The sequence below is a fragment of the Limulus polyphemus genome, unplaced genomic scaffold (genome assembly GCF_000517525.1).
Source record: "Limulus polyphemus unplaced genomic scaffold, Limulus_polyphemus-2.1.2 Scaffold6500, whole genome shotgun sequence".
Taxonomy (NCBI): domain Eukaryota; kingdom Metazoa; phylum Arthropoda; class Merostomata; order Xiphosura; family Limulidae; genus Limulus; species Limulus polyphemus.
Window position 1 is genome coordinate 22574 of NW_013672110.1, and position 14903 is coordinate 37476.

Sequence of the window (14903 nt, forward strand, 5' to 3'; positions counted from 1 at the left end):
AAGCACAAAATGGTTACGAGGTTGGTCCTAGGGACCGAGCCAGGGTTGAAAAGAGTTAAATAATATTTTATGTTTATCACATCCAAACAATGTACATAAATAAATTGGCAAACAGTTATTTAATTAATTCTAATTGGAACAGTGATATGTTTTAGATAAAGATATTATTACCGTTATCACTGATACTAAAACGTTTTTCTATTATTTGAGTATCAATTCATTTGAGTTACATGAGAGCAATTACAGCATAGGTTGATAACAAAAAAATGGCAATCATGTGGTCGTTTCAACATTAGCAATTTACCAAGTAGAAAATATTCAATTATCTTTAAAAAAATATTTTAACCAAAATATTTTATCAAATAATTGTCCTCGGAAAAAAAATATATTTTATTCAAGATGCATAAATACTGACCTACGGTGGAAGCACTGTTAATATCTCATGTTTAGATTGTTTATTTTTTACAGTAAACAACAGCATCCATTAATTATATTATGTTATTGTTTAGTCCCCAATTCACGGATGTAATGCTTTCCTATCGGTGACTACATCATTACTAACAGCTTCATAATACCATACGAGAACAACTCAGAATTGATTTTATTTCTTTTCTAGCCATTGGAAATATTAGGACATAACATGCATGGAAAACAACAATATAGAAAGAAATTTACTCAGGACACTCAACGTGTGATAAATTATTAATACTTTGAGATCTGAAATATGATGGGGTTTGATGAAGTAAAGCATTGCTTGCAGTTCTATCTGCTGTCTAATCAGTGCACAGCATCGTTGGGAATGCATACAATGTTACAAGAAGGTTGTTTACAATTCAACAAACCCACAGCAATTGCTATCAAAATGATCTGTATACATGGTTGATTATGAATAAACAGCTTTTGTTTGCTATGATAAATACTCATGTTCTTTTGGCCAGCATGATTGCTGGGCAGTAGATACCAGATTTGAACCTTGAACCTCACGTGGATTTCCTGATCTTCCCTTGTTAATGCTAATATACTTCAAATACCTGTCTTTGTTATTCCTCTAAGGGCAAATCTTTCCCAGAAAGTGCTGTGACATATACTCTAGTCATAAGTCTACCTGTGTCACCACTGCATTATTGAATGGTTAGAAACCAAATATAAACAAACTAATCAAGTTACTCTGGCACCAAAGCTCTCATCTGTGGTGACATGACACTGACTTAGTTTATATAAGTCATTCTTATTAAGTATCACTAACTTCCCATACATACACATTACTCACAAAAATTGAAAGATAATGAGGTTTGTTTAGATTTGTATACTTTTAGGTTATAAACTTTTTCAAATTTAGTAAGCTTTTTGTAGAGGATTACATTAATCCTACCTAGGGTTAGCAAGTTTATGCACCAATGATTCTTTATACACTAGACCTCTATGAGAAATGACCCAAATTCTGCAAAGCAAAAGGCTAGTTTTGATTGATTACAAAAGATGCTGGTGATGAGTTTTGCAGAGAGTGTGCAAGCTGTTAGAAACCAATTAACTGAAACTGAAGTTTGCAGAGCCATCACACAGCCTCAGGAGGGCTGCACACAGACCGAGATGGCACAGGTCATGGGAGTGTCACAATCTGTGGTTTGTAGATTGTGATGCAGATACCAGGCCACAGGGAAATACACTAGGAGGCCAGGCCAGGCCAGGGTCACAAAAGAGCTATAGGTGCAGTAGACAAGTGATATCTGAGAAATTTAGCCCATAGAAACCACATCAGCAGTGCCAGGGGCCTCAGGTACAGGATACCAGTCAGAGCCCCTGTACCAATCCCAAGGCACCAAACAGACTGGCTGGGATTATCCTAGTAACATGTCACCTGGACTCTTTAACAATGGACCCCTCTACTGTTCACAGATGAAAGTAGGTTCTGTGTATCTTCAAGTGATCGACATGTAGTGGTCTGGAGATGTAAAGGATTATGATAATTAGTCGGTAATATTGTCTACCATGATGCCTATGGGGATGGTTCAATCGTGGTCTGGGGTGACATCTGCATGTAGGGGTGTACAGACTTCTACGTGGGGGATGGAGGATCTCTGACTGCAAGACATTACATGGATGAGACCCTGATAATCATTGTTCACCCTTTTGTTGGTGCTGTTGGGGATGAATTCGTGTATCAGCAGGATAACACCCGTCCTCACACTGCCAGGATCACTTAGAATTGTTTTCAGGATGAAGGAAGAGAGGTATGGACTGGCCCGCTAAGTCACCAGACATAGATCTGATTGAGCATATGTGGAACTTGCTAGCGAGAGCAGTTTGAAACAGACAACTTACTCCTACAACTGTCCAGGAATTCAGAGCTGCTCTCACCCAGGAGTGGACTGTGCTGCTCCAGCAAGTCATCTGAAATGTCATAAACAGTATGGGGAACAGGTGCAGAGAAGTCATAAACAATAGAGGGGACCTACCAGCTACTAAAGACTCATTTTGTTCATCTTAACAAGTTTTCTCTTTCATATTTGTACAGCAAAATATTGGCATTTTTCATTAGTTCTGCTTTTTTATTACTTTTAAATGAATTTTCATCTTGCTTGGTTCTCTTTACCTGTGATAGTTGTAATAAACAATTTTCATCAATATTTAATATTTAATGTGTATTTTTTACTTCAAACTTTGAAAAACATACCAAAATTTCACTATCATTTATTCTTTTGTGAATATTGTATACAAATACACACATACAAAGATGTATGTATAAAATATTTATACTGCCACCTGTAGTATATTTAACATACCAATACAATACTAAATCATGTGTTTATGTATGATAAGGTTAAAAACACATTTTCAACTATACCTATTCTTCGTTTTCTATAGTTTTCATCCACTGCTAACATGGCAATATAGCCTCTTCTAATCAGTTTTTTGTGAACATCCAGCTTGCAAACAATGGCCCCTACACATTTCTTCCCATCCATGGCCTAGGAAAGAAACAAAATACTACTCTGAAAATAGTAAATACAATGATAGAATACAGACACCTCAGTATACAATTTGCACACACAGTCAAATAAATCCCATGAACTGCTTGTGGTAGAGAGAAGATAAAGTAAGATGTCTGTGAAGATATCTCATACAGGTATTAGGAATGTACCAATATATTGGTACCAGCCATATTGGCAAATATTTATTTATTCTATCCTCATGATTTGCGAGCTCAGTGGATGTGTGTGTGTGCAAAAGTGTGTGCATTTTTTGTATGAAATTATTATTTTTTGGCTGAAACAGAACCTTAAAAGTGCTTACAAAATTGATATCAATGTAAGGAAACAAACAGAAATTTTTATTGAACTTCTTGAAAGAGCAGCTTAAAACTATATTTTTTCAAGATGTCCGATACCTTCTTCTCCAGCATACAAGGCACAGTCTCCTAATTTAAGATTTTTTTCTCTGTAAATGAAAGTGGGAATACTGTAGTTCATGTACGGCAAGCTTCATTCCATTTCATTAGCCATGTAAAGCTGTGGTATAACTGCTACATACAGATTCTTTAGCTAGGGCTCTTTATGCATTTGTTAATTAAAAGTTTAAAAATTATAGTGAGGATGATTCTGAATTATGTTGGAAGTTTATTGCTTGAGCTGTAAGACAATTAGAGTACATCTTAGTTAAGTTTACATAAGAATATATAATCTTATAAAATTATTTTATGTTCTATGTAGTTTGACCCAGTCTAAAAAAAAAAAACACCTCAGCTATAATATTCCAATATTTATCAAGCCTTATCACATCAGAAGGAAACTCATTCCAGATACCAACCACCCTGTTAGAAAAATAAAGCTGTCTTAGCTGAAGATGACTGATTCCCTAAAAAATTTATATTTGTGTCCCCTTGTCTATTCTCACCATTAAGTATGAAAAAAGATGATACGTCAACAGTTTCAATTCCCTTAACAATCTTAAACACCTCGATCAGATCCTCTTTAACTCTTTTCTTTTAAAGATAAAACAATTTAAGAGATCTTAACCTGTCCTCATGACAATATTTTCATCCCAGGTATCATCCTAGTAGTAGTAGCCCTCCTCTGAACTCTTTCCAACAATTCAATGTCTTTCTGTGGTAAGGATCTCAAGATTGAACTCAATACTCCAAATGTAACCTAACCAATGATTTTTACAGTGACATTATAACCTCTTTAGACTTGTATTCAATATTTCTCTTTTTCCTGCCACTAGCAAACAGCATACTGCTTGAATGGCTTAAGAGATCGATCAACCAGAACTCCAAGTTCCTTTTCTTCCATAACACTGTTAAAGTTATCCCCATCAAAATTATACCCATAATTCAAACTGTGATATCCTACATGCACTACCTTGCATTTATCATAATTAAAACCCATCTGCCACTTATTGGCCAATTCACTAAATAATCCAAATACTTTTGTAAGGTAGCAGCTTTGTCCTCACAGCTGGCAACACCCAAAACTCTAACGTCACCAGCAAACTGAAATAATCTATTGACCATTCCTTCATCTATATCATTGATGTAAGTTAAAAACAGCAAAGGTCCTAACAATAAGCCCACTTGTGACATTAATCCAGTTTGATTGAACTCCATTTATAACAAACCTTTGGTTTCTTCCATCCAACCAGTTTTCTATCCAATGAGCCAACCTATCCCCAATACCTTCACAGAAATCCTTTTAACAAGCATTTATGTGGCACCTTATTAAATGCCTTCTAAAAATCCACACCACACCCTCATCTACATAAGCATTAACCTCTTCAAAGAATGTCAAAAGATTATTAAGGCAAGGTTTTTACCTAATGCAACCATGATGACTATCCAAAAAAATATTTAAGCTTAGATTGCTTGAGTGACTTATCCACCCTTATGTCAAAATCCTTTACTTAAGGATCACTATTAGTTAATTCCCATTTATATTAAATACTTGATCCAATTTATGATAACCCAAATGCATTCTCTTGCAATTACTATAATTAAAGATCATTTAGCAAATATTTGTCTAACTTATCAACTTATCCAAGTCATTCTATAATAGTGTAATATCTCAACATCCTCGAAATGATTACAAATAACCAAGACAGGGGAAAAGAGGGGGGGGGGACCAAATTTTACCCTTGATAGGAATAAAAATTAATCTGGCCAAGCTTATCATTTGTTTACCATTATGCTTGGCTATATGGTCCAATCTGAGGAATTAAAATTAGGTCAGCATTGTATGCATAAATGGGTGAATGTTTTTTGCATTGTCACTAAGGAACAAGAAGGATTTAACTGTTCCATTATAGATGAAGCCAGAGTTGTTATTAATATTACTAATTTTTCCATTTTTTAAGTAGTTTCAAATATACGATGCAAGAAGTATTTTACATAAACAAGAATCTCATTTCTGACCAATCAAATAATTAGAAAGAAAAGCATGCATTCAATATGACATCATCCACTGTTCAGCTGGAAATGAAGCAGAGAAAGGCAATTAGTATGAACAAGTGTTATCCAATTATCCTTAAATATCCACAAGTTTAAGTTAAGCAAAACTGAAGTGACTGGTAGAAATTTTTAATCTTGAGATATGAAGAAAACAGACTGGTACGATATTATAAAATTTCAATAAGCATTTTAGGTCCTCTCTATTAAATGAAGTGATACATAGGATGGAAAGATTGTCATACGAGGACAGGTTAAAAACTGAAATTGTTCTCTCTTGAAAAAAAAGTGTCTTATAGTCTCAAAGAAAAAAAAGTAACAACCTTGTCACTAGCATCTTTCATGAGTCCAACCCTCATTTTAATATTTTACTGACTTTTAACATATAACTGTACTTGAAAAACCCTTACTGAGAATTATTAGCCAGATTTTTCTTATAAGCTCCTTTTTTTCACCAAATCCCTACTTTTCCTACAGTTCTGTAAATCTTTCATCCTATCTGTTAACTTATAGATCTTAAACTTATCACATTTACCATGATTTTCTCCATTATGTTTTTAGCAAGCCAATTCAGTTTGATTTTCCCTAATAACTCCCCCCCCCCCTCTTTTTTGGGAACATGTCCATCTTAAATTAAAAGCACTTTTAAAAATTTACCAAATCTGTTACAAAGCAACATTCAACTCAGTATCCTAGATTCAAAATTGGCTTTCTGAAAATTAGGAAACATCAATCCTAATCATGCAATGATTGCAATTTCCAAAATGTTTCCCTCTCTCATCTTTTAAAACTGTATCTTCATTAACAATAAAAAAAAATTAAAATGGCTTCCCTTCTGACCATTTAGTATATAAAACCATCCTTAATCACTTCAAGAAAGCTCTTTTCCTCAATATTTGAATCTTTACAATACAAGTCGGTGTGTTCAGAAATAATGTCTCCCAAATAATTGTACCAGTATTCTTATTAATAATAAACAATTTCACATTAAACTTATTTGTCGGATCAAGTGGCCAACAACAATTGTCAATTTAAACCTTTCTACCTTTGAAATCCCGAACTGTAATTTGTAACCCATAAACAATCAGCCTCTTAACTACCATTTTTATTACATATCTTCCATCCCAACAGGCTGCAGTTCATCCCTTATATAACCAGCCACCCCACATCCTCTTTTAAAATGTCTATCACTATTAAATAAAAAATATCCTGGAATTTCAAAATAATTCTTAACATCACTGTTCTCCAAATCTAACTTAATTTTAATAATTCCCATATCATAATCTTACATTTCAACTAGAGCTCTAAACTCATCCATTTTCTTTCTAACACTCCTGACATTAAAATTATATCAACTAAGTTTAGGCTTGAGCCCACAGTACATATTTAATCTTACAGATTGATCTTTAAAAACTGTTATTCAGCTTACAATTCTAAGTCTTTTTCTAAACTCCTCATTGCCCTATCTTATCAGTTTATCTATTTACAATTTTTCAAGGTCTCTCACCACTATGAAAGTTTAGCTTATACTATCTTTAGTAAACAACTATAGAACTTCCTCAAACATCCTACTACTTAACCCTTTTAAGTGGAGCCCATCTTTAACATATAATTCACCCTTACCCTGAAAACCATCACAGAGGTCCAGCCCATCTGTCACTCTGACAATCTTTCATTTAAGCCTTGGATCATGCTTAGTAATTCATTATCACATCTTGCCTAAGAGGCACTACTCCCAAAAGGGCCACATATATATATATATTTCTCCCTATGCCTCAGAAGAAGTTCTTTATATTTTAAAACTACTCTTCTGATATATGACTTCCAACATTTGTTTCTACATGCACTACAAAAAGAGAATACTCCTAAAAACCAGCAAACTGTCAACACACTCTATACTATCCTGTACTTTTATCAACTGGTCCTAGTTATTCTATGCTTTCCACTACAAATAACTATATATATTTAATGAGTCTCCTATTATGTAAACCTCTTGATCATCTAATTCCTCACTTCAAGCAACCAAAGGCTCAAATCTATTAGACTAATACCTGGATACTAACTGAACATGTCTCTATAGCCTCTTGTAAACACAACACACTCATTCTCATCTCCCCAAAATCATCCTTTATTGTAACCCATGTCTTGTTTCCTTTATTTATGTTCCTAATCTATTATTTCTCCCTCTAACAGAACAATCTTCCTCAAAACATTTTCTAACTTATCCTCATGTAAACGAACTCTTCAAGTGTAGAGTATCATATCTTTCTGAACCTCTTGAAAATCGTAATTATGCCAACAATTCTCAAACACTGATAACACCCTATAAGTTCCAACCCCACTTATATTTTAATTACCTATGGTCATATTAAAGTTTCCTAACTAGTCTTTAATCTCTTATTTCTAATCTATGCAACCAATAACTGTATGTTTAATTTACATTAAACTACTCCACAGTTTATAGATTAACACTAAAATCTTCTATTACCTGATATTGATACCAGTACTCAACAGTAATGCAGCTATGATACATACCCTGTGTCTAGAACTTTACATATAACAAGTTACTAATTTCAAAAATTACTAATGTATTAAATTCTCTGAAGCTTTCAAATAATAAACAGTAATTTCAACTCTTAAGATAAATAAATTATCCTTTTTTCTCAGTGAATGCCTGTGATAATTCTTTATTTTAATCTAATATTTAATAATTGTGATATATTGTTATAACTTAGTATTACAGCCTCAAAACAACAGGTTAAGCCTAATGTCATAACTTTAGGCTTAACTGTGTCAGCAGTAAGAAAAACAAGTCATTAATCCTACTAAGCTAAATATAACAAACTAAAATAGCTACTCTATAATTCTAAACTATAATGGTATCTAAATAATACAGGCAGTTTAAGCCTTATTTTTCTTTTCTTTTTTTTAACATTTTGTTAGGCAAATAAAGAAATTATAACAATAATAAATAGTACATAAAAAAAACTGACAGATATATTCAAAAATAATAAATTATTTTATCAAGACAACCTAAACATTTGTATAGATTATTAAATACATCAAAAGAAGGTATTTTCAGTTGTGACAGAACAAACTGTGTTTTATGTAATTTAGGTTATATGAAAACTACCTAAACAATAAAGAAATTTTCTTTTTATTAACAACTCATTTAACTGCAATTCCAAGAGTGTATCTTTTAGATAATATAAATTGTAGTGAAGTCTATACTGGTGAAACAGATAATGTAAAATTGATAAATTTACATAAATTCAATGTTAGATGTCCCAAAAAGAGCCCACTATATGCCAGCAAACATTTTAATGAATGTATCTTGAGAAAATTTAAAATTCTAAAAGAAACAAACTCTCATGTTTTCTCTTTTTGGACGTGTAATATAAAACATCAAAGATTATTTTCGAAAAATATTTTATAATTTGTTTTGGCACCACTTTAGATAGATAGTAGTAAGAGGGCAGAAGTAACTGATTGTGTAAAGTCAGTAGGAATTATGAAACCATGAAAACAGTTACTAAGAATTACACAAAAGACAAAAAGTATGTTAGAGTAAGAAATTTTAGGATAAAGAAGTTGCTCTTCTATAATAACATGAGAAAGTATAATTGGAATAAGATTTTAATTTAAAAAGGAAAATGCACTGACTGATTTTATTTATTTTTGAACATTTTTAGTGTAGTTAATTTATACATGGACTGTATTATATGTTTGTACATTTGGAAAATATATGTATTTAATCTAGATTATTTATGTATAGTGGAAAAGTGGTTTTTGTATGTTTTTGTTATACATTCTTAGAAAATTTATATCCTGAAGAGTGACCTTTGAAGTCATGAAATTTGTAGAATAAAGTAATAGAGGAGAAAAATAATAGAAGAGTCTGATACTCCAGTTTTCTTATATACATACACAAAAAACTTGGTAAAGAAACTTTTTTACCTTACCAAAAAACAAAGCTTTGGCCAATTGTGAATGAAGTATCGATAAGTATAAACTGAATAAGGTTCTGATAGGTCCTTCTGTATGAGCTGGATTATTTCTGGCATCTGTTCTTCAGACTCATATCCAAAGTAAGTTATTGAAGTACATTCACATCCTTTTGTCACTAAGCTCTCTTGTAGTTTGCCTTTTAATGAAAAATTTACAACAGTTTTATTTTTTACTTCTTGCTCTTTACCTATAATTTCATTACCACAAGTACTTACAGCAGTATCTATTTCACCCTTTGTTTGGCAACTTAGTCCAAAGACTGGCTTACTATGTACCCCACACACAAAATTTTGGTTAAAAGTACTTTGACACTTTTGTGCACACTCCTCTACAAAAGTGTTTTGTGAATTCTCATTTGGAAAAATTTGATTCTCGTGTAATTTGTCAGTCTTGTAACAGAAAATATTACTGCGATCACAGTTTTCCCAAGACACACAATCACACTGTCTTAGCTTCTCAAGAGCATGTTTCGCTAGACCGTTGATGGATGCCGAGTCCAATGACTTGGGACACGAGAGACCATCTGAAATACAACCATTAATAGGGGAAGTTTTAGAAGTTGCTTCATTTTTACTCTGTATACTATCTGACAGATCTTGTGATTGCAGATGGAGTTTTTCTTTCATTTGACAGGAAACATTGGTTATGTGATTACTATCATTACTCATGTTAGAATCAGCTATACTTGTGGTCTTGACCTGTAAGGTTGGATCCATTTCAGTTGTTCCAGCACACACATCTGTATCTACCTTCAAAACATCAAGTATGCTAATTTAGTCAAACAATTAAACAGGTCAATCTATATACAATACACACACGTAACACTCCTAAAAAATTAAATATCCATGCCATGTTTTTTTTTGGATTTAAATATAGTTTATATGTCAAGAAAATTTTGCATGTTTTGGATAGCAAAACATGAACATCCATCATCAAAGGTGAAAAATTCAAATTACAAATCAAGAACTATTCTACATTGCTAGTGATTTTTTATTATACAGTATCTATATAAATATAATAGTCTGTTGTATGTCCATGTAACTACTTCGCAGGGTGTGGATAGATCTTCACCAAAATTAGTATGGAGGTCCATTAGGTCTATATGTAGGTAGATACAAACTTTCAGTTTTGCATTTTTTACCACTACCTCACATCCTGTGGATGGATCTTCACCAAATTTGCTATAGAGATTCATTGGGTCCATGGCAAAATACATATCAATTTTCAGTTTTTTTGGGAGTTTTTGCATTTTTTAGCACTACTTTGCCCACTGTTGATGGATCTTCACCAAATTTAGCAAGAAGGTTTGTTAGGTCCATGTGGAGATACATGCAAATTTGTTGTTTCACATTTTGTGTTTTGTAGTTTTTATGGGCATCTTTGCATTTTTACAATTAAATATAAGGGAAGCAACTTTTCATGTCCTAAGTTAACATTTCATTAATCATGAACTTACATAATGTTCATCCAGTGAATGGATACTCCAGCTAGTGTTGAATAATTGAATAAAATTAAAATGAGAGAGAAAAAAACAATATAAATTATCAGTCTGAAGTACATAAATATGTAAGCCCTATATAAAAACATGACAAAAAAATTCTAATTACTGGTAAATAACAGTTTCAAACAGCTTGTTTTTTAAAGGTGGTAAATAAATACTAAAATATTAAAGGTGTTTTACTATCACTTAAAGACCCACTTGTTGTTTTTGATAAATATGGAATCTACTACAGCAGGGAGATTAAAAATGACTGCCTGTGAGCATTGATTACATTCACTAGTGCCATGTAAAATAAATAATTAATCAAAATTACAATTAATGTCATGAAAATAATCAAAATTGTGTTTCCAATAATTCTAACTATCCAGTAATGAAAATTACAATTAAATCATTGATGTCACAAAAACAATCAACTAATCTAAAGTAGTATTTCCAACTATTACTGTTTTTGATTACTCCAACTATCCAAAATATTGTCATTATGTTTGTTTGTTGTGTAATACAAAGCTACACAATGGGCTGTTTGTGGTTTACCCATCATGGGTTTCAAAACTCAATTTTTAGCATTATAAGATAATTTTTTTAGCAATCTCATGAAAGAATAATTGATTTTTTTAGATATATTTTTAGTCACCTTGTGAGAATAATTCATTAATGAGCCATAAGATTCATTTATTAGCAAGTTCCATAATCACCCAGCTCTAATTTTTATAAGATTTGGTGTTCACATGCTAAAATCTATATTTGTCAGAATACTAAAAATATAAAGGTAATAATTAAAGAACACCAAAGAAATGTTGAAAATAAAATAGCTTATGAGTCCACACTATCTGAGCATCATGTAAATACAGATAATGATATGCCACAAAACTGAATTGCTGTTTAACTGTTCTTGTATTTAAAACATAATTTTCATGAATTAATGAAAAAATGCAAGTATTCAAAAGAAAATCTAAATTTAGACTTTGGTTCTGCAAGTTCCATTACAAAATCTTGGAACTTTGTGTTTAATAATAATTAGAATTCCTTAATCCCATTTGTTTACAGGGCAGTTTTATGTATTGTGAATTGGTAAGTTAGATCATGTATTTTTTTCCATCTTTTAACATATAAAAATTGGTAGATGTCTAGAATTGCTCTTGAACTGCAATTTGAATTTTTCACCTCTGATGATGGATGTTATGTTTTAAACATCAAAAACATATAAGGGTAACTTCTTTGTCTCTTGACTAAACTTATGTTGAAATCCTTAACTGTGTCAAAAAATATTGTATGGTAATTTAATTTTATAACTTTTTGCCTAAGTTTTCTATACAGAAGTTTAAAGAACACTCATATATTACTGTACAAAATACAAACATATTAAAAACAAGCTATTAACTGAAATATAAGAAAGTTATCACAATGATCCTTAAGAGTTTAAAAGCAACTTAATGATACCAACCAAATTATGGACAGTACTGTCAAGTCCAGAACTTAAACAATTCATAAATACACATCATAAGTTAAACTAGCAATGTGTAGCAGTAACCAGACAACAAATGTCATGTGCAACCTACAGAAAGTTGAGTATATTACATTAAAATGAACCATGGCCACTGTAAAATCCTGATGAAAGGTAGTACATTTTTACACAGTTTGATGTTTCTTAGGTAATGTGATGACATCAAGAACTGATCACTTTGAGAAGGGTACACAAGTGCCCTTTCTAACACAAAATATTCTTACACTAAGAAATGTTCAGAATTTCCAATATGAGGAAATCCCATGTGTGTTTAATGTCATTGGAAAACAAAGGAATATGAATCAAGTTTAAGCAACAGAGACATTCAGAGAGACCTGTAACAAGTCATACCCTAGTTTTGGTAAGCAAAGTGCAGAGTCTTATAACAGATGAAGATCTATAAACACAAAGATCAGTAGCAAAAGTGGTCCATGTGCCCCAGGTAACAGTATGTATCATAATCAAAAAGAATCTCCATCTGGAAAAGTGACACAAGTCACATGTACACCAATTGCTTTCACTATATATATATATATATACTTAACTCTCACATATATCAAGCAGCTGGAGAATGAAACTGGTATTTGTGCTATTCCATACAAAACATACCAGTTAAGCCACTGGATGCAGTGCCTATCAATTTTTATGTAATCAGGCCACTAAAATGAGATGGATTATGGAAGGCAAGAATGGAGGGATGGCAAGTTCTGGACATGACAATTTTATGACAGAACCTTTTTCCATTGGAAAATATTCTCCAGAGCTATTATCAATATGCATGTTCATCAAATAGAGCATAAACAGAGATGGTGATAAGGTGAGGCTCCAAAAATCATTTTGATATAACATACATCACTGAACTAAATGTTTTTCACTGATGCTCTATGTAAAATGCAGTTCGATCTCATATTTTACAATAAGAAAGTAATAAAAAATTACATAAGTTAGAAGTAACCTTACATACCATCAAGAGCTTTACATTACTAAATAAATGGTAATGGAAAAATTAAATAAGTAGCATATTCAAAATTACAATTCTAAACAAATGGCACAATTATTAATGTAATTTGTTACAGTGAAAAGGCATACTAATATGCTTTTTTGACATATAATCACAGAAATTGTTCAAAGGTAAATTCAAGAGATTTGTTAGTCTTATTACGTTGTGACATGTTCAAAGGTTCAGGGTATAACTACTGAAATAGCCAATCCACATCATAATAAATTACCACAATTTTTTTTTCAAGTTACATAAGTAGTGAAACATATTCTAGTACTTTTATTGTTATAATGCATATTTAAATTGTCTGTGTTAAATAAAATTATTAAGTAAATTAACAAAAACAAGTTGTAACTTGTAGTGAATGTTCTTATTCTCAATATTATACTTCGAATAAATATGTTCAACTTGATTGACAAAGCAGGGAATTATTGATGAGTAAACTGGAATGAACGTCAACTGCCTGTTGTAAAAATACATGTGTAGAGAACTTTCGAAACGTCGTCCTCTAAACTTGTATTTTTTTACAACAGGCACTTGCTGTCCATTTCAATTTACTCATCATAAATACTCTGCCTAAACAATCTATCAAAGAATACCAGGGAATTAATGTTAGAGCACATAAGCAAAGCCTGATCAAAAATTCAATTTTACTTCACTCACGTTATCAGTACCACTACCGTGGAATAGCCTATACTATAATTAATAAATTATACTTTTATAGGCCTACGCGCTAAAGGTAGCTGAAATTCGTTTCGTACCCTGTCCAAGTAGCAAATTGGAATCAAATGGTTGATCATTTGAAATACGAATCCGTTTAGTGTGATATAGGTATTATAATCGTAATAAATATTTATACATAATGTAAATTGCTATCACCTATAACTTTTGCATTAAAAACAGAATATAAAAATGAATGATAATAACAACCTCAAATCGTAACACATTCGTTACTTATTCCACTTCTACAAAAATTTTTTTCGACTTCAGTGACACCTACTTTATTTCTGCTTTGGTTTACCGAAAGCAAGAAAACCACAAATTCTATACAGAGATCAGTGAAGAAAACTCTTACCTTAGAATAAATTGAAAACAAAAACGTTAATATGCGAAGTACACAAAATCCCCAGCTGAGATTTATACTTAGATGTAAACATTAGCGGTTTCGCATATTTAAGGTTCTTCACCAATTAAAAAATATATATATATTCAGAGTTAAAAACGGATGACGTGTAATAAATACACAAAATATATAGTATTACAATTTACACAAAAGAAGGTATTAGAGCCCTAAAATATAAAAACAATACATAGCACAAATTCATAACAAAGTTTCACTTATTTATGTATGATATAATATACGGACAATAAGAGAATATTTAGTTCTTCATGGCTGTCCTTGCACACCAAACCTTCAGAAAAGGTAAAAAAATTAAATCCACCCATTTTT

The 14903-nt window shown here is 31.8% G+C and overlaps 1 protein-coding gene across 5 annotated transcripts in view; it reads right to left on the reverse strand.

The window, feature by feature from the left end:
• The window catches only part of LOC106473777 (N-alpha-acetyltransferase 30-like), a 29983-nt gene extending 15542 nt beyond the window's left edge, over nucleotides 1-14441 (reverse strand). The window contains exons 1-3 of one of the 5 annotated variants that reach the window (XM_013934458.2): nucleotides 14384-14441; nucleotides 9403-10193; nucleotides 2846-2969 (exon numbers count right to left, since the gene is read on the reverse strand). In XM_013934458.2, the coding sequence (XP_013789912.1) occupies nucleotides 2846-2969; nucleotides 9403-10164 (886 nt within the window). In that variant the 5' untranslated portion in view covers nucleotides 10165-10193; nucleotides 14384-14441. Of the gene's footprint in view, nucleotides 1-2845; nucleotides 2970-9402; nucleotides 10198-14116; nucleotides 14181-14214 lie in introns of those variants that run through there. The other 4 variants (XM_013934455.2, XM_013934456.2, XM_013934457.2 and 1 more) reach the window with 4 other exon arrangements.
• Nucleotides 14442-14903: the final 462 nt, after the last annotated feature.